At 42.5% G+C, this 27,738-nt stretch overlaps 1 protein-coding gene and 1 long non-coding RNA gene across 2 annotated transcripts in view; one reads left to right on the plus strand and one right to left on the minus strand.

The window, feature by feature from the left end:
- Positions 1-27,738, minus strand: part of LOC144692388 (uncharacterized) — a 274,513-nt gene that overhangs the window by 42,970 nt on the left and 203,805 nt on the right. The window lies entirely within an intron of this gene.
- Positions 16,101-27,738, plus strand: part of stil (STIL centriolar assembly protein) — a 69,380-nt gene continuing 57,742 nt past the window's right edge. The window contains exons 1-2 of the mRNA XM_078561167.1: positions 16,101-16,401; positions 27,482-27,589. Coding sequence (XP_078417293.1) covers positions 27,501-27,589 — 89 coding nt within the window. The 5' untranslated portion in view covers positions 16,101-16,401; positions 27,482-27,500. The remainder of the gene's footprint in view (positions 16,402-27,481; positions 27,590-27,738) is intronic.

The raw sequence follows: 27,738 nt of genomic DNA on the forward strand, positions 1-27,738 counted from the left end.
TCACCCCCAAGTTCCATCCTGACTTGGAACTATATCACTGTTCCTTCACTGTCGCTGGGTCAAAATTGTGGAATTTCCTTCCTAACAGCACTATGGGTATACCTACATCACTTGGACTGCAGCAGTTCAAGAGGCAGCTCACCATCATCTTCACCTTGGCAGTTAGTAATGGGCAATAAATGTCAGCAGCTTACTTCCCATGTATGAATAAAAAAAGCATTTCATGGACCTTGCTTTGGGCAGTTCACTTCATACTGATACTTTGAGGCACACATAAAGCTGTTATCAACTGTTTCTTGGGAATTCCCGGAATTCATTCACCTATTATTGTTGTTTCAATTTTGTCTCCTGCTGTAATACTCAGTTCTTCTAAAGGTGCTTTCATCCTCATTGTGCCTGTCTTTAATTCTGGACATCTGTGCCTAGTGGCAGAACTATTTCAGTATCTGGCAATCATTGAGTTTTCTATTCTTTGTTTTATCATGGAATGTCTCATTTGTTCCATGAAGGCTGAAAAAAATGACTGTTTCCCCAGGAATTGTTTTTAAGGGAGCAGACATCTCCTCCAAACGGGTCTCCTTCTCTAAGAACGAAACACCAGTTAGCACCAGTAGCGTGTCCATATGAAAATCCTTAGCACAAAGGCACTAGAATCAATTCAGAGATCTCCAAACTGAATTTTTTTCAATCTTTTATACAATCTGTTTTCTGAAATCCATCAAATTCTGACCATGCTTCATAGACATTTAACAAATCGTCCTTCTTGTAGATTTCATCCAAAAGCATGAATAGAAAGTTTAAATATTCATCACTATCACAACTGACAGGCGGGAACCTAAGTGGAGCAGTTGGCTGTGTTCCTGCCTCTGAGCTGGGCTTGAGTCCCACACCAGGCTTGTTGGTCATAGAAGAACCCAGCCACTTGTGCAGGAATGCTTGTGTGTATCAGTGCCAGTCCCCACCCGGATAAATGAGGAGGGTTAGTGGCAGGAAGGGCATCTGGCTGTAAAACCATCTGCCAAATCCAAAAAATGAGGGTTGATATGAAGGGTGATCAATCAGCATTGTAGCAATCCCATGTAACATGGGAAAAATTGTGAAAGGAAGCAAGCGAGCAGACTATCACAAATGATGAGCTTCCATCTCACAAAATATTTTACTTCCTGAAGGAAGCGACAACATCAAGGTCATATCTTGTTTTCTATTTGGTACGATGTAATCCATGTCAACATATTCACTTCATTCTTCCACTGGTCATATGGTTCAGACTCTGAATATTGAAGAGTTGTCGGCTGTCCCTTGATTCGAGAATGACATCTACTCATGGTCATGAGTTTCTGCCATGGGTCTTCATGTGACTGAACAGGCCAATTCTCGACCCACAGATCTTTGGGCACATGGGACAGGATGTCCCACAGGATAATGGGATCCAGAGTACAGAATTTGCTTCCTTTTCTTCCCTTGTCTGCCACTGCTCTGCCTCATTATTAAGACATTTGGACTCAAAAGCATGATGCAGTTTGATGGACAAGTAGTCGCCATTTTGAACAATTGGTAAAAAGCTCCTCCCAGTGGTTAATGTCAATGCTGCCAAGCTTCAAAGAGAGCTTCAGAGTGTCTTTGAAGTGTTTTCTTGTCCTCCCTTGGAAATCTAGCCATCTAAGAGTTCAGGGAACAGGACCTGGCAAAGGAGGCAATTTTTGGCCATCTGGAAACAGTGTCCAGCTCAATGTATTTGATTTTGCAGTTTTGCATGAATGCTTGTGGAGCTGGCTTCAAGAAGGACATTGGCATTTGTTCAGTGGTCCTCGCATTGAATCTGGAGGATACACTGGAGGCATCACTCATGGAAGGTCTCTAGCACTCTTATGTGTCACTGATACAGAGTCCAAATCTCACTGCAGTACAGGAGTAAGGTAATGAAACTGCTCTATACGCCAGGACTTTTGTTAACTTGCTGAGATCTTTGTTGTCAAACACTCGCTGCTATAGTTTGTAGAAGGCTGAGCTAGCGCAGCTGATCTGGTATTGGATCTACTCATCAAGGATGACCTTTTGAGACAGGTGACTGCCATGGGAATTGCTCAACATATTCCAGGGTCTCTCCTTCAACATATATGAGAGGTGGAATATTTGGCAGACCAGATGAGGGCTGATATATGAGCTTTGTTTTGGCAATATTCAAGGACAGGCCAGGTCTCTTGTATGCAGAACTGAAGAGGTCGAGAGTGGCTTGCAATATGGTGCGAAGTGGTCAACGACACTGCAGTCATCTGCAAACAGTCTTTGATGGTCAGTTTAGTTATGGCAGGGAGGCGACTGAGGTTGAAGAGTTTTCCATCTAGGGGGTATTTAACATTCACAGTAGAGGGCAGTTGATCTTTGATGAGGCGAATAGCCACTGTCAGGTAGATTGTAAGTAGTATGGAGGCTATTACACAATCTTGTTTACACTGTTCAAGAGAATGCATGTCAAGAATTTTTCCTGACATAATCCAAGAGGGAAATATCTCGACAGTTTCCACAGCATGATTTTTCTCCCTTCTTGAAGATAGTTACAATTGTCACATTCCTGAAGTTGGGGTAGGGGAGAGGAGGGTGTCCTTTTACCTCCCAAGTCCATAGGATGAGTGCATGGAGTCTTAATGTGAGCAAAAGTCCACCAGCTTTGTAGACCTTAGCTGGAATACCATCGGAGCCAGCTTTGTTGTTTTTCATCTGTTTGCTTGTTGCAGCTCTCCTATTGATTGTAGTTCATCCATAGATTCTACCAGGGTACTAGGGGATAGCCTGGAGAATATCAGCTGCCACTGTGGATTCATGGTTGAGAAGTTGTTGAAAATGTTCTTTCCAACATTGATGGACGGCACTGTCACCCTTAAGAAGAGAAACACCATCGTGTGTGCCAAGGGAATTTTGTCCATTTGACCTTGCTCTATAGTAGCCCTAGTGGTTTCCAAAAAGCTTTGCATGTCATGATGGTCAGCTTATTGGTGGATCTTTTGGGCTTTCTCTTCCCACCACATGTCCTTTATCTTCTGGATTTGTCTTTGGGTTTCAGCCTTGAGCTGTTGGAATGCTGCCTTCTTGACTTGTGACCTTCGGTTGTTCTGCCAGATAATGAAGGCTGCTCGTTTTTTGTTCCAGGAGGTCACATATTTCTGCATCGTTTTGTCGAAACAATCCTTCCTGGTGGTGAAGATGCTCTAAGCTAATGGTCTGGACATAGGAGTCTTGTACAGCTGATTTTGTTTGATCCCACTGCTCTGGAATTGAGTTGGATGTGTGAAGGTTTTCCAGATTATTGTGACCTGCACTTGGAATTCCTCTCTTCGGTCAGGCTGCTTTAGGGCTGAGACATTGATCTTTTCCCTCTTGGACATTTGGGTCTTGAAATGTCTTTGTGCTAGGTGGATGTTCGTCACTGATCAAATGAGTCGATGATCTGTCCAGCAGGCATCAGTCTCCTGCATGGATTGAGTGATACAGACATCATTCAGCTCTTTGAATTGAACAATGACATAATCCAGGAGTGCCAATGCTTTGACCATGGATGCCTCCATTTGGTTTTGCATTTGTCCTTCTGGCAGAAGAGGGTGTTGATTATTACAAGGTCATGCTGAGCAAAATTTGCAGGAAGATATTCTTTGCACTGGTTTTTCCTGCCCCATTTTTCCCAATGGTTCCTCTCCAGGCATCTGAGTCACGGCCAAACTTGGCATTAAAGTCCCCCTGAAGGATGATCTTTTCTTCTTTTGGGATTACAGTGAGGACTTCATCAAGGTCAGAATAGAACTTTTCATTCACATCTTCATCGAAGCCAAGGGTCAGGGCATAAGCGCAGATGACAATGGTATATTGGTTACAGCTGAGTTGTGGATGAAGTATCATGAGTCACTTATATGATTTGGAGGTTCTGGCAGTGGATCCCAGTTCCTATTCCAGATGGCGAAACTAACTATGTAGACATGATGATTGTTGTCAGCCTTTCCTTTCCAGTAGGTATATCCCCCTGTTTGTCCCTTCAGCTGCTCCTTCCCAGGAAGATGGGTCTCACTGAGGGTGGCGATGTCAATTTGAAGTCCTGATAGCTCAAGTGATATGATTGCATTTCTTTTTTCCGGACAGTCACTCTTGAGATTGTCCATGAATGTTCCAACATTCTGAGTTCTAAAATTTAAGGTTTTCTTTCTTTGACCACGAAGTGATGATACTGCAGGGTATGGTTCACCAGCCAGGAGAAAGTGGAACTGCCTGTTTTTGAGATCCTCATCGTTGTTCAACACATAGCGAAACCTGGCCAGCAATCGGCAAAGATCGTATGGACAATGACAGCGTCCCAAGGTCCCTATGTTAAACAGAGTCACATATAGGCTTTTATCAGGGTCTATTTGACATGTCCTGTGGCAATGGGGAATTGCTGATGGGGACAGGCTGTTAACCTAGGAGTCCCAAGTCATGCCTCAACAATTTATACTTGCTGTCTGCCAATAGGATTTTAACTTTCAGTCTGAATTTTTTTTCTCAGTTTCCAACCTCCACCTTTGGGGAACAATCCTCTGTTACCATGTTACATTCCAGAAAGCCAGATAGTGAAGGATAGAACTAGAGCCAAATTTTACACACTTATATAAGCATTTATTTATAGAGATACACATTACCATAATGTTGTGTGGCACTACCACTGTGCTAAATGGGTTAGATTTCAAACAGATCTAGAAACTCAAAACTGGGCATCCATGAGGTGCTGTAGGCTATCATCAGCCACAGAATTGTATTGAACCAGAATCTATAACCTAATGGCCAAGCACATTCCCCACTCCACCATTACCATCAAGTTGGGGGATCAACTCTGGTTCAAATGCAGGAGGGCATGACAGGAGCAGCACCAGGAAGTCATAAAAACCCGGTGAAGCTACAGTAGACAGAGCTAAGCAATCGCACAACTAACAGATCAGATCTAAGCTCTGCAATTCTGTCAAATCCAGGCGGGAATGGTGGTGGACAATTAACCAATTAAACAATAACAGAGGAGGAGGCTGTACAAATATCCTCATCCTCAGTGATGGGAAGTTAAGTCCAGCACATCACTGCAATAGATAAGGCTGAAGCATTTGCAAACATCTTCAACCAGAAGTGCCATGTGGATGATCCATCTCAGGATCCTCCTAAGGTCCCCAGCATCACAGATGCCAGTCTTCAGTCCATCTGATTCACTCCACGTCATATTAAGAAACCACTTAAGGGACTGGACACTGCAAAGGCCATGGGCCCTAACAACAATCTGGCAATATTACTGAAGAATTGTGCTCCACAACAAGCTGTGTCCCTAGCCAAACTGTTTCAGTACAGCTACATCACTGGCATGTACACAGCAATGTGGAAAATTGCCCACGGATGTCCAGTCCACAAAAAGTAGGACAAATCCAACTTGGCCAATTATTGCCCCATCAGTCTCCTCTCGCTCATCAGCAAAGCGATGGAAGGGGTCGTTGACAGTGCTATCAAGTGGCACTTGCACAGCAATAACCTGCTCACTGATGCTCAGTTTGGGTTCCGCCAGGACCACTTGACACCTGACCTCATTACAGCCTTGGTCCAAATTTGGACAAATGAGCTGAATACCAGAAATAAAATGATAGTGACCGCCCTTGACATCAAGGCAGAATTTGACTGAGTGTGGCACCAAGGAGCCCTAGGAAAACTGGAGTCAATGGGAATCAGGGGGAAAATCTCCACTGGTTGGAGTCATAGCTAGCACAAAGGAAGATGGTTCTGGTTGTTCGAGGCCAACCATCTCAGTTCCAGGACATTGTTGCAGGAGTTCCTCAGGGTAGTGTCCTAGGCCCAACCATCTTCAGCTGCTTCATCAATGACCTTCCCTTCATCATAAGATCAGCAGTGGGGATGTTCGCTGATGATTTCCCAATGTTCAGCACCATTCGCAGCTCCTCAGATACTGAAGCAGTCGGCGCTCATATGCAGCAAGACCTGGACAACATTAAGGTTTGGGCTGATAAGTGTCAAGTAACAATCGCACCACACAAGTGCCAGCAATGACCATCTCCAACAAGAGAGAATCAACCATCTCACCATGACATTCAACGGCATTACCATCGCTGAATCACCCACTATCAACATCTTCGGGGTTACAATTGACCAGAAACTGAACTGGACCAACCATCTAAATATTCTGGCTACAAGAGCAAGTCAGAGGTTGGGAATGCTCCTGCAAGTAACTCACCTCCTGACTCCCCTAAGCCTGTCCACTATCTATATGGCTCAAGTCAGGAGTGTGATGGAATACTCTCCACTGGATGAGTGCGGTTCCAACAACACTTAAGAAGCCCAACACCATCCAGGAAAAAGCAGCCTGCTTGATTCGCACCCCATCCACCTCCTTAAAGATTCACTGCCTCCGCAGCAGTATGTGCCATCTACAAGATGCACTGCGGCAACTGACCAAGGCATCTTTGATAGTACCTTCCAAACCCATGACCTCTACCACATAGGACAAGAGCAGCAGATGCATGGGAACACCACCAACTGCAAGTTCCCCTCCACGTCAAACACCATCCTGACTTGGAACTATATCGCCGTTCTTTCACTGTTGCTAGGCCAAATTCCTTTCCTAACAGCAATGTGGATGTTCCTACAACACATGGACTGCAGTGGTTTAAGAGTGGCGGCTCACCACCATCTTCTCAAGCCAGAGGCACCCACATCCTGTGAAAGAATAAATAACAAAAAACACGCACCTCCTCACCCAGCAACCACAGTTCAGTCTGTTCCTTTTTATAGCTCTTTTGATTCAGCTTATTGCACAGGGCCAGTGAGTACAACACTCCCCAAACCAAATCCCTGATGAAATAAGGGTGGCCAGCAAGCTGAGAGCCTCTGACCAGGGATGCTCATATCGTTTGAATGGTTGCAATGATTGCTATGAGGTGTCCAGACTGTCAATAGAGAAAGGAAATGGAGAGTGTGCAAGAGCAGCCTGTACAGGGAACCCTTCCGCAGTGTAGAATGTAATGAAGGGAATTTCAGAGAGATGGCTCAAGTATGGGGCTGAGGCACCTGAGGGAGGTTTGAGTGCCTGGCACCAGTGAAATCTTCCATCCGAACTGGGTTAGTACAGAGAGGAGTGCTCCACAAGCCTGAGCTACCTCACCACCGAGTGTGGTCAGGGTCAAGCACCATATAAGATTTGTGGTGGCTTTTGTCATGTACTGAACACCAGTCAGAGACATGCAATGTAGCAGCTCCTCTGGCGACATCCAGCCCTTATGTCTGTAATCCAGTGTGTCTCCAACTCTGGTCACCTTGTGAGCTGGAGCCCGTTCCTCCACCAGCCATATGAAACCGTACTGATAGAGATACGAAATATAGATTCCAGATCCCAGGGGGTAGCCACCACTCCTGAACGGTAAGAGCTCCAGCTGGAGGTGACCACGTTCTTGGTAAAAGAGAGAGAACACTCCCAGGTGGATCCCTTATGAACTCTGCAGTCAGCTCACCCAGATACGGGGATGTTCCCCTTGAGAAGGTCAAGGACATGCTCAGCTTCACCAAGCTGATACGAGTATCGAGCTGGTATGCCCTCTAGGTCAATCTTCAGCAGGTCCTCCCATAAAACTTCATGAGCATCCTCATTGGACAGAGAGAACTGGGCATTGTAATATGCTCAAGTCTGGGCATTCTGAGAACAGGGATTCATCATCGGCCAGCAGCTCCAAGATCTGCTTATGGACTACTCCTCTTTTTCCGGGGGAGCCGCAATCCAGATCCTAGAGGAACCGAATGCGTGACCTCATGAACGTGCCCTGAGACCCAACAAGCTGCAGGTCTTTCAGTACAGTCGTCTTCTCTTTGTACTCTGTGTCAAAAGGATTCCTAACTTTGATACTCTGTGTCAATGATGATTCCTGATTCTGGTACAGTGTGTGTCAATGACGATTCCTGATTCTGGTACACTGTGTGTGTCAATGAAAGTTTCTGATTTGGGTACCTTGTTGTGTCAGTGAAGCTTCCTGATTGTGGTACTCTGTGTCAACAAGGATTCCTGATTCTGGTTCTCTGTTTGTGTCAATGAATGTTCCTGATCCTGGTGCTCTGTGTCAATGAGTATTCCTGCTACTGGTATCCTGTAGTGCAAAAAGGATTCCTGATTCGGGTATTGTATGTCAATGAGGAGTCCTGACTCTGGCACTCAGTGTCAATGAGGATTTCTAATACTGGTACTCTGTGCCAGTGAGGATTCCTCATTCTGGTTTTCTCTGTGTGTCAATGAGGTTTGCTGATTCTGGTTCTCCCTTTGTGTCAATGAGGATTCCTGATTCTGGTACGCTTTGTGTGTCAATGAAAGTTCCTGATTTGGGTATGTTGTGTCAATGATTCTGGTGCTCTGTGTGAATTTGTATTCCTGATTCTTGTATCATCTATCATTGAGGATTCCTGATTCTGGTATTGTGTGTGTGTCAGTGACGATTCCTGATTCCAGCACTGTGTGTATCAATGGGGATTCCTGACACTAGTATTGTGTGTGTGTCAATGAGGATTCCTGATTCTGGTACTCTGTATGTGTATCAATGAGGATTCCTGATTCTGGTATTGTGTGTCTGTTAATGAGGATTCCTGAATCTCGTATTGTGTGTGTCTCAATGAGGATTCCTGATTCTGGCACTGTGTATGTATCAATGAGGATTCCTGATGCTGTTACTCTGTGTGTGTGTGTGTGTGAATGAGCATTCCTGATTCTGTTACTGTGTGTGTCAGTAAGGATACCTGATTCTGGTATTGTGTGTCAATGAGGATTCCTGATTCTGGTACTCAGTGTCAATGAGGATTTCTAATACTGGTACTCTGAGCCAGTGAGGATTCCTGATTCTGGTACTGTGTGTGTGTCATTGAGGATTCCTGATTCTGGTTCTCTCTGTGTGACATTGAGGATTCCTGATTCTGGTTCTCTCTGTGTGTCAATGAGGATTCCTGATTCTGTACTTTTGTGTCAAAGATCATTCCTGAATCTGGTATTTTGTGTGTGTCAATGAGGATTCCTGATTCTGGTACCCTGTTGTATCAATGAGGATTCCTGATTCTGGTTGCCTGTGTGTGTCAATGAGGAATCCTGATTCTGGTTGCCTGTGTGTGTCAATGAGGATTCCTGATTCTGGTTCTCTGTGTGTCAAAAATGATGCCAGATTCTGGTACCCTGTTGTGCCAATAACGATTCTTGATTCTGATAATCTGTGTCAATGAGGCGTCTTGATTCTGGTTCTGTATGTGTCAAAAATGATTCCTGATTCTGGTACCATGTTGTGTCAATAAGGATTCCTGTCTCTGGTACTCTGTGTCAATGATGATTCCTGATTCTGGTACAGTATGTGTCAACGACAATTCCTAATTCTGGTACACTGTGTATGTCAATGAAGGTTCCTGATTTGGGTACGTTATTGTGTCTGTGAAGCTTCCTGATTGTGATACTCAGTGTCAACAAGGATTCCTGATTCTGGTACTCAGTGTCAATGAGGATTTCTAATACTGGTACTCCGAGCCAATGAGGATTCCTGATTCTGGTACTGTGTGTGTGTCATTGAGGATTCCTGATTCTGGTTCTCTCTGTGTGACATTGAGGATTCCTGATTCTGGTTCCCTGTGTGTGCCAAAAATGATGCCTGATTTTGGTACCCTGTTATGTCCAGAAGGATTCTTGATTCTGATACTCTGTGTCAGTGAGGATTCCTGATTCTGGTATTGTGTGTGTGTCAATGAGGATTCCTGATTCTGGTTCTCTGTGTCAATGAGTATTCCTGATTCTGGTACCATCTCTCAGTGCAGATTCCTGATTTTGGAATGTATGTGTGTCAATGAAGATTCATGATTCTCTTACCGTGTGTCAGTGAAGATTGATGATCCAGGAACAGTGTGTGGGACAATAAGGAATCCTGATTCTGGTATTGTCTGTGTGTCAATTTGGATTCCTGATTCTGGACCTCTGTGTCAATGAGGATTCCTGAATCTGGTACCCTGTTGTATCAGTGAGGATTCCTGATTCTGGTTCCCAGTGAGTGTCAATGAGGAATCCTGATTCTGGTTCTCTGTGTGTCAAATATGATTCCTGATTCTGGTACCCTGTTGTGTCAATAACGATTCTTGATTCTGATAATCTGTGTCAATGAGGCGTCTTGATTCTGGTTCTCTATGTGTCAAAATGATTCCTGATTCTGGTACTGTGTTGTGTCAATAAGGATTCCTGACTCTGGTACTCTATGTCAATGATGATTCCTGATTCTGGTACAGTGTATGTCAACGACAATTCCTGATTCTGGTACACAGTGTGTGTCAATGAAGGTTCCTGATTTGGGTACGTTGTTGTGTCTGTGAAGCTTCCTGATTGTGGTACTCAGTGTCAACAAGGATTCCTGATTCTGGTACTCTGTTTGTGTCAATGAATGCTCCTGATTCTGGTGCTCTGTGCCAATGAGTATTCCTGCTTCTGGTTCCCTGTTGTGCAAAAAGGATTTCTGATTCGGGTATTATATGTCAATGAGGATTCCTGATTCTGGTACACTGTGTGTGTCAATGAGGTTTCCTGATTTTGGTTCCCTGTGTGTGTCAATGAGGGTTCCTGATTTGGGTACATTGTTGTGTCAATGAAGCTTCCTGATTCTGGTTATCTGTGTCAATGAGGATTCTTGATTCTGGTTCCGTGTGTGTCAAAAATGATTCCTGATTCTGGTACCCTGTTGTGTCAATAAGGATTCCTGATTCTGGTACAGTGTGTGTGTCAATAAAGCTTCCTGTTTCGGGTACCCTGTTGGGTCAATGAAGCTTCCTGATTCAGGTACACTATGTGTCAATAAGGATTCCTGATTTTGGTACATTGTGTGACTAAATGAGGATTTCTGATTCTGGTTATCTATTTGTGTCAATGAGGATTCCTGATTTTGGTCATGTGTGTGTGTTAATGAGGATTCCTGATTCTGGTACTGCATGTGTGTCAATGAAGATTCATGATTCTCTTATTCTGTGTCAACGAGGATTGATGATCCTGGTATTGTGTGTGGGACAATGAGGATTCCTGATTCTGGTATTGTGTGTATATCAATGAGGATTCCTGATTCTGGTTGCCTGTGTGTTTCAATGAAGATTCCTGATTCTGATTCTCTGTGCGTGTTAATAAGGATTGCTGATTCTGTTACTCTGTGTCAATGAGGATTCCTGATTCTGGTTCAATTTGTGTATCAATGAGAATTCCTGATTCTGGCACACTGTGTCAGTTAGGATTCCTGATTCTGGTTCCCTGTGAGTGTTAATTAGGATTGCTGATTCTGGTACTCAGTGTCAATGAGGATACCTGAAACTGTTTTTTCCTTTGTGTCAATGAGCATTGTTGATTCTAGTTCTCTCTTTGTGGCAATGAGGATTCCAGATTCTGCTCTCCTGTATGTGTCAATGAAGATTCCTGATTCTGGTACTCTCTGTGTCAATGAGAATTCCTGATTCTGGTTCTCTATTTGTGTCAATGAGGATTCCTGATTCTGGTTCTCTATTTGTGTCAATGAGGATTCCTGATTCTGGTTTTTTATATATCAATAAGGATTCCTGATTCTGGTACTTTGTGTGTGTCAATGAATGAACCTGATTCTGGTACCATCTATCAATGAGTGTTCCTGATTCTAGTACCATCTGTCAATGAGGATTCCTGATTCTGGTTCTCTGTGTGTGTCAATGAATGTTTCTGATTCTGGTGCTCTGTGTCAATGAATATTCCTGATTCTGGTACCATCTGTCAGTGTGGATTCCTGATTCTGGAATGTATGTGTGTCAATGAAGATTCATGATTCTCTTACTGTGTGTCAATGAGGACCGATGATTCTGGTACTGTGTGTGTGTCAATGGGGATCCCTGATTCTTGCATTGTGGGTGTATCAAAGAGGATTCCTGGTTGTGGTTCTCTATTTTTGTCAATAAGGATTCCTGATTCTGGTACTTTGTGTGTGTCAATGAGGATTCCTGATTCTGGTCCTGTGTGTGTGTCAATGAGGGTTCATGATTTTGGTTCCATCTGAGTGTCAATGAAGGTTCCTGATTTGGGTACATTGTTGTGTCAATGAAGCTTCCTGATTCTGGTACACTGTGTCAGTGAGGATTCCTGATTCTGGTATTGTATGTGTGTCAGTGAGGATTCCTGATTCTGGTATAGTGTGTGTGTCAATGAGGTTTCCTATACTGGCGTTGTATGTGTATCAGTGAGGATCCCGGATTCTTGCTTTGTGGGTGTATCAATGAGGATTCCTGATTGTGGTTCTCTATTTGTGTCAGTGAGGAGTCCTGATTCCGGTACTTTGTGGGTGTCAATGAGGGTTCCTGATTCTGATCCTGTGTGTGTGTGTCAATGAGGGTTCCTGATTCTGTAACATTGTGTGTGTCAATGAGGGTTCCTGATTCTGGTACATTGTGTGTGTCAATGAGGATTCCTGATTCTGGTCCTGTATGTGTGTCACAAGGGTTCCTGATTCTGGTCCAGTGTGTGTGTCAATGAGGGTTCCTGATTCTGGTCCAGTGTGTGTGTCAATGAGGATTCCTGATTCTGGTTCTCTCTGTGTGTCAGCGAGGATTCCTGATTCTGGTCCCCTGTGTGTGCCAATGAGAATTTCTGATTTTGGTTCTCTCTGTTGTGTCAATGGAAATTCCTGATTCTGGTACTCTGTGTCAATGAGGATTCCTGATTCTGGTACTTTGTGTGTCTCAATGAGGATTCCTGATTCTGATCCTGTGTGTGTGTCAATGAGGATTCCTGATTCTGGTACTGTAGGTATGTCAATGAGGATTCATGATTCTCTTACTCTCTGTTAACGAGGATTCATGATCCTGGTGCTGTTTGTGGGACAATGAGGATTCCTGATTCTGTAATTCTGTGTCAAAGATCATTCCTGAATCTGAATTTTGTGTGTGTCAGTGAAGGTTCCTGGTATTGGTACTCTGTGTCAATGAAGATTCCTGATTCTGGTACCCTGCTGTATCATTGAGGATTCCTGATTCTGGTTGCCTCTGTGTGTCAATGAGGATTGCTGGTTCTGATTCTCTATGTGTCAAAAATGATTCCTGATTCTGGTATCCTGTTGTGTCCAGAAGGATTCTTGATTCTGATACTCTGTGTCAATGAGGATTCCTGATTCTGGGTGTGTGTGTCAAAAATTATTCTGACTCTGGTACACTATTGTGTCAATGAGGATTCCTCATTCTGGTACTCTGTGTCAATCAGGATTCCTCATTCTGCCTTTCTGTCTGTCAAAAATGATTTCTGATTCTGGTGCACTATGTGTCAATAAGGACTCCTGACTCGGGGTCAATGATGATCCCTGATTTTGGTAGTGTGTGTGTGTCAATAAGAACTCCTGATTCTGGCACTCTGCGTCACTTGGTATTCCTGATTCTGGTACTCTCTGTCCATGAGGATTCCTGATTCTGGTACTCTCTGTCAATGAGGATTCCTAATTCTTGTACTGTCTGTCAATGAGGATTCCTGATTCTTGTTCCATGTGTGTGTCAATGAGAATACCTGATTCTGGTACACTTTGTCAATTAGGATTCCTGATTCTGGTACTGTGTGTGTGTTAATAAGGATTGCTGATTCTGGTATTCTGTGCAATAAGGAATCCTGATTCTAGTAATCTGTGTCAATGAGGATACCCAATTCTGGCACCTCGTGTCAATGAGGATTCCTGAAACTGTTTTTTTCTGTGTGTCAATAAGCATTGCTGATTTTCGTTCTCTCTTTGTGGCAATGAGGATTCCTAATTCTGGTATTGCGTGTGTGTCAGTGAGGATTCCTGCTTCCTGTACTCTGTTTCAAGGAGGATTCCTGATTCTGGTCCCTGTGTGTGTCAATGAGGGTTCCTGATTCTGGTTCTCTTTGTGTGTTAATGGGGATTTCTGATTCTGGTTCCATGTGTGTGTCAATGAGAATTCCTGATTCTGGCACACTATGTCAATTAGGATTCCTGATTCTGGTACCACCTATCAGTGCGGATTCCTGATTCTGGAATGTATGTGTGTCAATGAAGATTCATGATTCTCTTACTGTGTGTCAATGAGGATTGATGATCCTGGTACCGTGTGTGGCACAATGGGGATTCCTGAAACTGTTTTTTTCTGTGTGTCAATGAGCATTGCTGATTCTCGTTCTCTCTTTATGGCAATGAGGATTCCTAATTCTGGTACTGCGTGTGTGTCAAGGAGGATTCCTGCTTCCGGTACTCTGTTTCAAGGAGGATTCCTGATTCTGGTCCCTGTGTGTGTCAATGAGGGTTCCTGATTCTGGTTCTCTTTGTGTGTTAATGAGGATTCCTGATTCTGGTACACTGTTGTGTCAGTGAGGATTCATGATTGTGGTTATTTATTTGTATCGATAAGGATTCCTGATTCTGGTACCATCTATCAGTGCGGATTCCTGATTCTGGAATGTATGTGTGTCAATGAAGATTCATGATTCTCTTACTGTGTGTCAATGAGGTACTGTGTGTGGCACAATGAGGAGTCCTGATTCTGGTATTGTGTGTGTGTCAATTTGGATTCCTGATTCTGGTATTGTGTGTGTGCCAATTTGGATTCCTGATTCTGGTACTCTGTGTCAATGAGGAGTCCTGTTTCTGGTTCTATGTGTGTGTGAATGAGGATTCCTCATTCTGGTTTTCCCTGTGTGTCAATGAGGATTGCTGATTCTGGTTCTCTCTTTGTGTCAGTGAGGATTCCTGATTCTGACACTGTGTGTGTATCAGCGAGGATTCCTGATGCTGTTACTCTGTGTGTGTGAATGAGAATTCCTGATTCTGGTATTGCGTGTGTGTCAGTGAGGATTCCTGATTCTGGTATTGTGTGTATATCAATGAGGATTCCTGATTCTGGCAGTGTGTGTGTATCAATGAGGATTCCTGATGCTGTTACTCTGTGTGTGTGAATGAGGATTCCTGATTCTGGTATTGCGTGTGTGTCAGTGAGGATTCCTGATTCTGGTATTGTGTGTATATCAATGAGGATTCCTGATTCTGGCACTGTGTGTGTATCAAAGAGGATCCCTGATTCCGGTGTTGAGTGTGTATCAATGAGGGTTCCTGATTTTGGTACTCTGCGCGTGTGTCAATGAGGATTCATGATATTGGCAGTGTGTGTGTATCAATGAGGATTCCTGATTCTAGTACTCTGCGTGTATGTCAATGAGGATTCATGATACTGGCAGTGTGTGTGTATCAGTTAGGATTCCTGATTTTGGAACTCTGCATGTGTGTCAATGAGGATTCATGATACTGGCAGTGTGTGTGTATCAATGAGGATTCCTGATTCTGGTACAGTGTGTGGGATGATGAGGATTCCTGATACTGGTACTCTGTGTATGTCAATGAGATTCCTGATTCTGGTATTGTGTGTGTGTGTCAATGAGGATTCCTGATTCTGGTACTCGATCAATGCGCATTCCTGATTCTCGTAATCTGTGTGCCACTGCACCAACTGGACTAGCACTTCCACCACACGCTTACATCATCTACATGTGGTGTTCTAAGTGGACATCGCTTCGCTTCCTGTTCATTATAGATAAAATGAGTTTTCTTTTTTCTTACAATTTACAGTAACCCTATTATTAACATGTAGAACTTGAGTAACAGATAAAAGAAGCAAATCATTTCATTACCTTTCACCCATGGGAGGCTAACGCAAGCGCATACGCCCAAGTTTATTAACCGTTAAATAAAATTGAATCCCAGGCGGCGGGTTAAGTGGCGCGTGATTGGACAGAGCGGGAAAACTGGCGCAGGATTGGACGGGGCGGGAGAAGTGGCGGGTGATTGGGCAGAGCGGGAGAAGTGGCGCGTGATTGGACAGAGCGGGAGATGTGGCGCGTGATTGGACAGAGATGGAGCAGTGGCGCGTGACTGGACAGAGATGGGGACCTGTTGTCGGCATAGCGGGAGACTCAGTGCCTGATTAGACAGAGCGGGATAATCGGTGCCTGATTCGACAAATCGGGAGAAACAGCGCGTGATTGGACAGAGCGGCAGAAGCGGCGCGTGATTGGACAGAGCGGGAGAGGCGGCGTGTGATTGGACAGAACGGGAAAAGCCGTGGATGATTGGACAGAATGGGAGCAGCATTGTGTGATTGGTGTTCTAGCGTCTGGACTGAACGTGGCGCCATATTTACTTTTGAATGAGGGCCGCGGACAAAGGATATGTGATGGGAGTGGGGGCATGAGAGGGAAGGGCAAACTGCTTGTTTACTGTTTTAAGTGGCTGTCGGTGTAATGGGGAATGGTCTGGAAATCTTTTAACTGAGATGCGTGGCTAAGTAGCAGGTGATCGAATCGGTGTACGAGCCCGCAGGGAGTCCGGAAGAAAGCCTTGGGTAAGGCGCGGCGGCCTTTCCATGTTAATAATGGTTTGATGCTATTGTTTTAAAGAGCGAAGGAAGTGCCATGTTTGCAGCTCGCCTTCAGGTTATTTTTGTTTTTGAGCTTGCCCCCATTGAATTATAAATTCCGCACTATTTAATTTTGCCAAGAAATGCCAGTTTTTGGTTGATTTACCTGTAGGGGTTTAAATGAAAACATTCTTTCTCCCCTGTGAGATAACTTCATTTTAGGTTGCTACAAAATTTTAGGTTAAGAGATTTCAACTAATCGAGTATCTGAGCTGCAGCGTCAGCATCTGTATGCCTTTCAGACCTGTCAACTCTCATGAATTTACATTGGATGTTTTTAGCTTGAAAACTTAACTTCATTTAAGTGTGGTTCATTGTGAGAAGTAAGTACTGTTCCATTGGTAAATATTAATGGCTCTGGTGTAAATTCAAAATTTAAAAAATCCAATCTCTGCCAAATAAGTGGAATTTAATGGCATGTTATGTGCAATGCAGAGTGTATTTTGTATAACGTTCTCAGATTGTTAAGCTCAATAGCACCACTTCTGCAGACTTATCAATATCAGTACTTCACATTTCAAAATACATTTGTGAGTAGAACTTGGCTTTGGGTGGATCAATTGTGCTGCTGATTTTTAAAATTTTCTTGCTCGCCATGAATTAAATCCTTGTAATGACACTGATGTAAAATTTGGAGTGGGCATTGTGATTTGGTCAGCTATTACCTTTTCATGGGGTTTGCAGGTCTTTGAAGGCCAAACTGTGAAACCAGGAATTCCCAACATACAGTATGAATTGATGTTTTGGTGACATAGTTGGTGAAAATATTGCAAATCTTAGTATTATGTCTCAGGAGAATTTTGTGAGGAAAAGGTTTCTTAAAAGTCCTCGTTTTCACTGGATTAACAAATTTGGATGAAAAATTTTGTCATTTTAATTCTGTGCCTCAATTGGTCAAAACATTTGATTTAAGGTTTATTACCACTAGAGATAATCAGGCTTTTAGATTGTTACATCTCAATGTAATGTGTGGTAAACACAAATAAAATGAGAATTGTTTCTGAATAGGAGAGAAATCACTTGAGCGAGTAATCTGAAAATCAGAAATTAAACTTAGTTACCCAATTTTCATTGGCATGTGGCCAACATGATTCCTAATTATGCAACCGTTGTGGATAACCCATTCTAATCCATCTGTTTTGGCTGGATTATGTCCAATAAAACTTGCATTCTACCCTGCTAGTAATGGCTGTTGTCCATAAATGATGCAAAATACGTTTCCTGAACAATTAGGAAATTGAACTTGCTATCCAGTAGTTTTACTGATAAGTGCACTGTTGACTTGAGGCCCTGATGCTGTTACAGTTGGATTTTTTTGTATGTATTTTCCATTAGATGCTAACACATTTTGAATTTGTTGACACTGTCAATTTTGTTGTATTCTTCTACAAATGTGAATGACTTTTAACTTGCTTTAGAAAGATTTAGATTGCCTATTTTATCATGGCCTGATACTGAGGAATGCTTTCATGCCCTACAAAAGTGATTGTACTGTAAAAGAAATTCATTAGGTCCAAACCATTTGTAGCTATCCTGAGATGTAGTAAAATGCCATATAAAGTCTGTCCATTCCTTTCTACCACTTCAAAAACAAAAATCTTCCTTCATTAGCCGCAATCTCCTTTCTTTCGAAGTTCCTTTCTCCTCTTCCTCCCTCTTTCCACCACTCTACCTTTTAACAGCTGCATTTCTTTTTTGTCTTTCCCCCACCTTGTCCCCTTTGTCTTTCCTCACTCTTCCACTCTTTTTGGGGAGGCGATGGTGTAGTATTGTCGCTGGACAGGGTAATGCTCTGGGGACCTAGGTTCAAATCCCGCCATGGCAGATAGTGAAATTTTGAATTCAATGAAAACCTGGAATTAAAAGTCTGATGATGACCACAAAACTATTGCTAATTGTTGTAAAAATCCCTCTCATTCACTAATGTCCTTTAGGGAAGGAAATCTGCCATCCTTACCTGGTCTGGCCTACATGTGACAGCAACGTGCTTAACTCCTAAATGCCCTCTGAACAGGGAAAATTAGGGATGGGCAATAAATGCTGGCTTAGCCAGCTACGCCCACACCCCATGTATAAATTTAAAAAAAACTCCCTTCCCTCTGTGGCTTCCCATTCCACTGGCTGTACTCTGTTAGCTTTCTTTCTTCAATATTAGTTGAAGATGTTATTTTAATTAAAGCTGAAAGCAGTGGATACAGCTCTGCCTACATTCTGGCAATAGTATTGAAGACTTGTGCACCAGAACTAGCCATATCCCTAGCCAAGCAGCTCCAGTACAGCTACAACACTAGCATCTATCTGACAATGTGGAAAATTGCCCAGGTAAGTCCTGTCCACAGCAGGATGCATCTAATGCAGTCAGTTATTGCATCATGAGTCCACTCTTGATCATCAGCAAATTGATGAAAGGTTGGTTGACAGTGTACCAAGCAACACTTGCACAGCAATAACAAGCTCGCTGGCATTCAGTTTGCATTCCACTAGGGCCACTTGGCAACTGACCTCATTACAGCCTTGGTCCAAACCTGAACAAAAGAGCTGAATACCAGGGGTGAAATGCAGATGATTGCCCTTGACATCAAGGCAGCATTTGACTGAGTGGGGCATTAAGGAGCCCTGGCAAAAATAATGTCAATGGGAATCAGCAAGAAGCCAGCTCCAATGCTGGAGTCATACCTAGTACAAAGGAAATGGCTGTGGTTGTTGGACTAGGCCCAACCATCTTCAGCTGCTTCAATGATCTTTTACTTCTCCACACCCCTCCCCACGACCCACCCCTCCCTTTTATAAGGTCAGAAGTGGGAATGTTTGCTAATGACTGCGCAGCCCCAAGCACAATTCTTCGGATACTGAAGCAGTCCGTGTCCACGTTTAGCAAAACCTGAACAACTTCAAGTTAGGGCTGGATGTGGCAAGTAACATTCACAGTGCACAGGCGATGGCCACCTCCAACAAGATTGAATCTAACCATCTCCCCTTGATATTCAACGGCATCACCATCACTGAATCCCCCACTATCTACATCCTGGGTGTTGCCATCTACCAGAAGTTGAACTGGACCGGCCATATATGCAGGTCCGAGGCTGGGAATTCTGCAGCAAGTAGCATGCTATGACTCCCCAAAACCACCAACTTCAAGGCACAAGTCAGGACTGTATTGGAATACACTCCACTCGCCTGGATTGGTTTGACTCCAACACTCTAAACGCCACCATCCAGGATAAAGCAGCCTGCTTGATCATTACCCCATCCACCACCTTAAACATTCACTCCCTCCTCCACCATTGGACAATGGTAGCATTGTGTACCATGTATAAGATACACAGCAACAACTTGACAGGCCTCTACTGACAGCATCATCAAAACCTGAGACCTCTACTCCCTAGAAGGACAAGGGTAGCAGATGCATGGGAATACCATCACCTGACTCCAATTCACAAGCCACACACCATCCTAACTTGGAAATTATATCACTGTTCCTTCACTGTAGCTGGGTCAAAACCCTGGAACGCCACTGAGTGTACCTTACACCACATGGACGGCAGCAGTTGAAGGAAGCAGCTCGTCTCCACCACCATCTCGAGGACAATCGTGGAATGCTGGCCTTGCCAGTCATCTTTACATCCTGTGAAAGATTGAAAATAAAATGCTGTCAACTTTAACAGTAATTTCTACTGTGACTAGTAAACAGTCACAGAAAGGACTTACATTTAGATAACACCATTCACAATTGCAGCACGTTCCAAAATGCCTTGCAGTACTACTATAATATGGGGAAACACAGCAGCCAATTTGCGTCCAGTAAGGTCCCAATAACAGCAATGAGATAAACAAGTGATGTTAGTTGAAGGATAAATGTTGGCCAGCTCTCCCCAAATGTTCTTCGAATAATGCCATGATATTTTCAACGTCTGCCTGAGAAGTCGTTATTTTAATGCCTCATCCAAAAGATTGATCTATTGTTGACAAATGTAGAACTGCCTTGCAACTGCAACAAGGTGGCAGTCTAAATTGTGTTTCAAACTTCCTGCTGGGGTTTGAACGCACAACCTTCTGACTCTGGTGTGACTGAGCCAAGGCTGGAAGGAATGGATTTATAAAGGGCAGGTCATTTTTGAAATAGCACAGTGTACATAAAGGAATGCAACAAATGTATTTTCAGAAGATGTCTAAGAGACTTATTACAAAAATTAAGCTCAGTGGTATTGAAGGGAATGGAAATATTTAGACAGAGGAGCGAGTCAGAGGTAGAAAGCAGGGAGTAAGGGTGCATGATGTTCTTTAGATTTGGAAGTGGTGTGCCCCGGTTGGGTTTCTTGTTTTTCAATAATACCAAGACTTGATAAATTAGAGAACATAGCAAACTGAAGAGAATTACTAGACGTTGCTGGGAAGTATTGATATGTGAAATGGACAGATGAATGGTAAATGCATTTCATTCTAAAGAAATGTGAATTTGTACATTTTGAGGAGCTAGCACATTGAGGAAGGTTAAGAACGGAAAACCAGTGATCTATGGTTCAGATAATGTTGAGGTGCAGGTATGTTCATTTAAAGCAGGGGTGGGGAACCATTTTCTTATCGTGAGCCATTCACAGAGACAAAATCAGTTGCAGGTCTTGCACACAAAAATCAATTTAGTTTTTTTTTGAGAGAATACAGAAACGTTCAACTCACCCGCCGTTTTAATGCAATGGCTGAATTTGTATATTATTATATTATTATTATTGTAATTTAGCTGATGCTTTTGTCCAAAGCAAATTCGTAATGATGCTAAATGCTATTTTGAAGGCGTCACTGTCATAGGTCTATATTTTTTAGAGACCTAGCTGCGGGCTGGATGAAATTGTTGGATCTGGCCCAAGGACTGTAGGTTCCCCACCCCTAATTTAAGGGCCATATGTGAGATATTGAATATAAAAACAAGGAAATGATGCATTTGAGTGCATTTCTGGGAATAATTAAATAGCAAAGTTATTGGAGTAATAGGATGCAGGTAAGATTCTCTGGAACAAAGAAGATTGTCAACTGTTTGGTACCACTTTTGCTTCTGAGTCAGAAGGTTGTGGATTTTACTCATATAACAGAGACTTGAGAACAAAATCTAGACTGGCACTGCAGCACAGTACTGAGGAAGCACTGCACTGCCAGAGCTGCCGTCTTTCAGATGAGATGTTAAACTGAGGACATGCCTCTTCTCTCGGGTGCACATAAAAGATCCCATGGCAGTCTTTCAAAGAAGAGCAGAGTTTTGCCTGGTGCCCTGGCCAATATTTATCCCTCAATCAACATCAAAAAAACAGATTATCTGGTCATTGTCTCATTTCTGTTTGTGAGACTTTCCTTTGTGCAAATCGGATGCTGCATTTCCTACATTTGAACAGTGCCTCAACATCAAAACAACTTAATTGGCTGGAATGTGCTTTGGCAGGCCTTGAGGTTATGAAAGAAGATATTTATTTTTAATTTTTCATCTAATACAATTTACAACATAGAAGGAAGCCATTTGTCCTTGAAAGCTTTCCAATTTAATCATAAACCCCAGCTTTCTCCCCACAACCTTGCAAATTAGTTGTCTTCAAATACAAGTCCCATTGCCCTTTCCAGGTGGTGTGTTCAGACCATAATTCTCTGTTCAACATTTCTTCTCATAGTTCTTTGGTCAGTTATTTTAAACTTATGACCTCTGATTACTGAACTGCTTGCCAGAGGGAACAGTTTCTCACTACATGCTCTCTCAATAGTTTATTTTGAATACCTCTAATAGGACTTCCCTTAAACTTTACACCTTTTAAAGAGAGCAATTCCAGCTTTTCAAATCTCGTCTCTTAACTGAAGTTCCCCTATCCGTGGTAGCATGCTAGTAAGCTTCCTCTTTACCCTTTCCATTGCCTTGACATCCTTTCTAAAGTGTGGTAGCCAGAACTGACAACAGTACCCCAAGCTGATGCCTAACCAATGATTTTGTAAAGTTTTAGCATGACTTCCTTGTTTTTGTGTTCAAAGTCAAATATCCCAACACTTCCTTAACTGCATTATCAACTTACCCTGTCACCTTAAAACCCACCATCCCGACCCCAGAAAAATTAATGCCTTTTAAGGACTGAGAGACTTGCATGAGCTTTACAGTCAAAGCACTTTTGAAGTGTAATCACTGTTGTAATGTAGATAGCACGACAGCCAATTTGCACACAGCATGCTCCCTCAGAGCATAAGAACAATGCGATAAGAACAGATGATCTGTTTTATGTTATTGGATAAAGACGGTCAGGACACCAGGGATAATTCCCCTACTCTTCTTTGAAATAATACCAGGGGATCTTTGCATCCACTTGCGATAGCTGAAAGAGCCTTGGTTTAACACTTCCTCCAAAAGATGGACCTCTGACAGAGCAGTGCTTCTTCAGCACTCTACTGGAGTGTCATTATAGATTTTGGTGTTCAAGTCTCTGGAGTGGGATTCGAGCCCAGAACCTTCTGACTTGGGCAAGAGTGCTACCAACTGAGCCAGGGCTGACACTAATTTGGATTTTACTGCCTCTCCATGTTGTTCCTCCCAATATGTATCACTTATCACTCATTTGTGTAAAATTACATCTGTGTGTCTGACTATTTCATCTGACTATCCTCCTCACTGTTTACTACATTGTTACATTTTATATCATCCACAAACTGAAGTTGTACTCTGTATACCCAAGTCCTAAGAAGGCTAATGGAATGCTCTCCTTTATTTCAAGGGGGATTGAACTTAAAAGTAAAGATGTTATGCTTCAGTTATACAGGGCTTTGGTGAGACCGCACCTCGAATACTGTGTACAGTTTTGGTGTCCTTATTTAAGGATGAGTGTAAATGCATTGGAGGTGGTTCAGAGGAGGCTTACTAGATTGATATCTGGAATGAGCAGGTTGTCTTATGAGGAATGGTTGGACAGACTGGGCTTGTTTCCATTAGAGTTTAGAAGAGTGAGGGGTGATTTGATTGAAGTATACAAGATCCTAAATGACCTCGACAAGGTGGACGTCGTAAGGATGTTTCCTCTTGTGGGTGAGTCCAGAACTAGGGGACACTGTTTTAAAATTAGGCAACGCCCTTTTAGGGCAGAGATGAGGAGAATTTTTTTCTGAGAGTTGTGCGACTTTGGAATTCTCTGCCTCAGAAGGTGGTGGAGGCGGGGTCATTGAATATTTTTAAGGCAGAGGTAGATAGATTCTTGTTAGGCAAGGGAATCAAAAGTTATTGAGGTTAGTTGGGAATGTGGAAATCGAAACACAAGAAGATTAGCCATGATCTTATTGAATGGTGGAGCAGGCTCTAGGGGCCGAATGGTCTACTCCTGTTCCTATTTCTTATGTTCTTATGTCCAAATTTTTTATAAATACCAAGAAAAGCACAGGTCCTAAAACTGACTCCTGGAGGATCCCACTGTGTGTTTGTTAAAAAATGATGCATTCACAACTACTCTCTGCCACCAGCCCTTTAACCAATTACGTACCCAAGTTACCACACCTATTAATACCATATGCTTCAATTTCCCAAATATGTCTGTTTAGCTGCCTTATTTGAACAGGGATGTAACATTTGCAATCTTCCAGTCCTCTGGCACCCGACTAGTATCCAAGGCATATTAAAAAGTTGTAGTTAGAGCTTTTTCAATGTCCACTGTTGCTTCCCTCATCAACTTGTTACAATCCCCATCAAGACTAATAGCTAAAAAAAGAAATTCAAACTTCCAATTGATAGCTGAAAGGGTGACATGGCTAGATTTCACACTTTAAAACTTTTACTGTAGCAAACAGACTAAAACACTCCTGATTAAACACTATTTTTGTAGGAAATTTATACTTTAAACTGCAGAAAAGAACTTTCCCCTTTTACCTTTATCGCAACTGATAAACCCTTTCATACGTCTACTTTACACTGTCCCTTAAGTAGTTGTTTGTTTTTTTTTCCCCTTGCCTGGACCCAGTCCAAAGTGATTCTCTGCTTCTGAGGGTTTACTATTGTCCCTTTCCTTTCCCAACCTGGTAACTTGTAACCCCAGAGCTGCCTTTCATTGTGAGGGTTTTCCCTAACTATTCTCCTCCTAGCGCAAACGAGGCAAATCATCTTTTCAAATCGTCAAGAATTTGGTTTTTTCAATCCAAGAGTGAGCCTTCACACTCATCTCTGTACAGTGAACCATTGAGTCTTTCGGCCTCTCGCTTCTCTCGCTCTCGGATCCTGGCAGACTAATTGTAAGATATTCAGCAATATTTTTAAGAAAAGTATATAACCCAATCTGATGGTGGCTTCCTCTTCCCACTTTTCCTCTCAAAACCCATCTCCATGACGATGTGAATCATATGGACCTTGTATCCAGGTGGAAAGCTAATTCGCTACTCTTTAACCCCTAACTCTATCCTATCCGGGAATCAAATGAGCAGTTCAAAGTATAACCGTTTACAAATGGTGTTTGCAATACATTCCTGGAGCTTGGATTCTACCATTTTAACCACTATAAACACACATGCTGCTGTCATTGTCTCCAAGTGTGAACACGTTACACTTTCTTCCCAGCAGAACCACCTGGGCCTCCCTGTAATCTTGCGATGTCACCCAGGCCTTTAGAACAGGTCACATATCACCTTTAATTTTACCCTAAGGTAAAAACGCAGTCCTGAACCATAACAATCTTATAAACCATAATAATCTTTTAAACCTCATTTCTAACAAACCTAACATCCATCCCACCCAAGCTGGGTGGCATTTTATCTTTCAAGCTAATCTATATACCACCTTTCTATTTTTATCCTATTCAATATCTCTATTCTCCCTCCTCTACTAGAACATTGTCTTCGAGAGAGGATGAAGTTAGATACAAGGTACTTATTCAGACATCTGACATGCCCTCTGCCTTCACAATTTTCTTTGTCCCTAATTGACATTTTCATTCATCTTTTCTTAATTTGGATTTGGATGCCCTATCTTCCCTCTATTGGAATGTTCTTAGATTTAACCTGATGTGTACTTACCCTGAAGGCCTGCCAATCATGGCCAATCATTGCTCAAGCCTACCTGAGCTAGATTCTATCTCAAATCACTGAAATTGATTAGCTTCCAGTTGTGTGTTTTCACTTTTGATGTTTCTTTATCCTTTTCCAAAGCAACTTTCAAACCAAATTTCCCAGAACTAGTACTAGCACTGCTTCCTTGCTCTGTGGGATTAAAACACACTGATTAAGGAAGGTTCCAGGTAGACGTTTTAGGAATTCTTCACCCCGCTCCCCTTGCCCTTTGCTCATTTTTCCACAGTCTATTTGGGGCTATTTGAAGCCCCCTACTATTACTGTTCTTTTATTTTTACATTTATATGAAAATTCTGTCTCTCTCTCTCACTTATTCATTCATGGGATGTGAGCATCACTGGCTAGGCCAGCATTTCCAATCCCTAATTTCTCTTGAGAAGGTGGTGGTGGTGAGCCGCCGCCTTGAATCGCTGCAGTCCATGTGGTGTAGGTACACCCCAGTGCTGTTAGGATGAGAGTTCCAGGATTTTGATCAAATGACAATGAAGGAACGGTGTATTGCTCCAAGTCGGCACAGTCTGTGGTTTGGAGGGAAGCCTTGGTTGGTGGTGTTCCCATGCACCTCCTACCTTTGTCCTTCTAGGTGGTAGAGATCACCAGTTTTGAAGGTGCTGTTGAAGGAGTCTTGGTGAATTGCTGCAAAGCATCTTATAGATGGCACACACTGCTACCACTGTATATTGATGGTGGAGGGTGTGAATGTTGAAGGTGAAGGATAGGGTGCCAATCAAGCGGGCTGCTTTGTCCTGGATGGTGTTGAGCTTCTTGAGTGTTGTGGAGCCACACTTATCCAGGCAAGTGAAGAGTATTCTGTCAAACCCCTGACTTGTGCTTTGATAATGTTCAGGCTTTGGGGAGTCAGGAGGTAGATACTTGCCTCAGAATTCCTAGCCTCTGACCTGCTCTTGTAGCCATAAATTTATATTGCTGGTCCAGTTCAGTTTCTGGTCAATGGTAATCCCTAGGAAGTTGATGTCTGCAGATACATTCCTTTATTGCATTATCATTATTTGTGGATTTATGGTAATCACTTAGCAATGTAATATCTCCTTTTCTGTTCCTTAACTCCTAACCAAGTAGATTCAGTCTTTGAATCCTCTACTATGTTATCACATTGTAGATCTGTTATTATTCTTGATCAATTCTGCCACCCATATTATGCTAGTTGGCATTGTGTTTTTCCTCTATCTCGTTCCTGCTCATTCTGAATCATGTTTTTCTTCTGTTGTTCTTTTTCTTTCAGAACCCAATAGGTTCCCAAAATTGAGAGCTTTTACAAGCATAAATATGAAAATATTATTTTCATTCATTCATTCATAACAAGTGACTGAGGTTCATTATCTGTAATCAGAAAATGAAGCTAGGAAATCAAAATATTATTTGTACTGGAACAATGGAATAAGGAACCCAGCCATATTCTGTTACCTTTTCAAAGAAATTTTGAGACAGAAATGATAACTATTTAAAATGGGATTTGCCATGCAAGAACATAAAATGGTATGCAAAAAGGGAAATGGAATTGGAGTAGACAGTTCCAAAGGATGGCGCCAGTACAATTGGGGGAACAAAAACAATCTTCAAAGAGGAAGCAGAGTTATGATATTTCAGGTGCCTGCCTTTCATTAAAATTGGTCATTACTTAGTTGCCACTTAGAGTTTGAAAAGTTGGTACTAGCCAATACGACAGTGTGTACCATTTATGAACTTCTGTTTTATAAAAATTTGAAAAGGAAATTTATTAAAACATGCAACATTTACACATGCTTAATTTCAGGAATGAGTATTGCAGTAAACTTGAAAAACCTTCCTTCTCATCTAATGGAGTTTTCACATAATTATTTTGAAAGCCAGTGAGTTTCTAAAGAGTTACTGCAGATGGTTTGATAGCTTGTTTTTTTGATATATATTTTCTGAAGGGTTATATTTATGATCTTCACAGGCCCCTGGAACATGGAATAATGCCTTTCAGCTTTCCCAAGACAAAGTCAGCATTATGGGATCCAACACCACTTGGCGATGCAATAAGCATGCAACTTTCCTATTATAGGTATGATTTGCAGTTTTTAATTTCTCCCCCTATTTTCAGGTTTAATTTTAGCAACTTGTTCTTCTAAGAAAATAAAAAAATTGCTCAACAATAGACTAAATTTTGTTGAAGCTTTTCATCTTGCACTCATCAGGACCGTCGCAAGAATA

Source organism: Cetorhinus maximus, chromosome 17 (genome assembly GCF_964194155.1).
Source record: "Cetorhinus maximus chromosome 17, sCetMax3.hap1.1, whole genome shotgun sequence".
NCBI classification, from domain to species: Eukaryota; Metazoa; Chordata; class Chondrichthyes; order Lamniformes; family Cetorhinidae; genus Cetorhinus; species Cetorhinus maximus.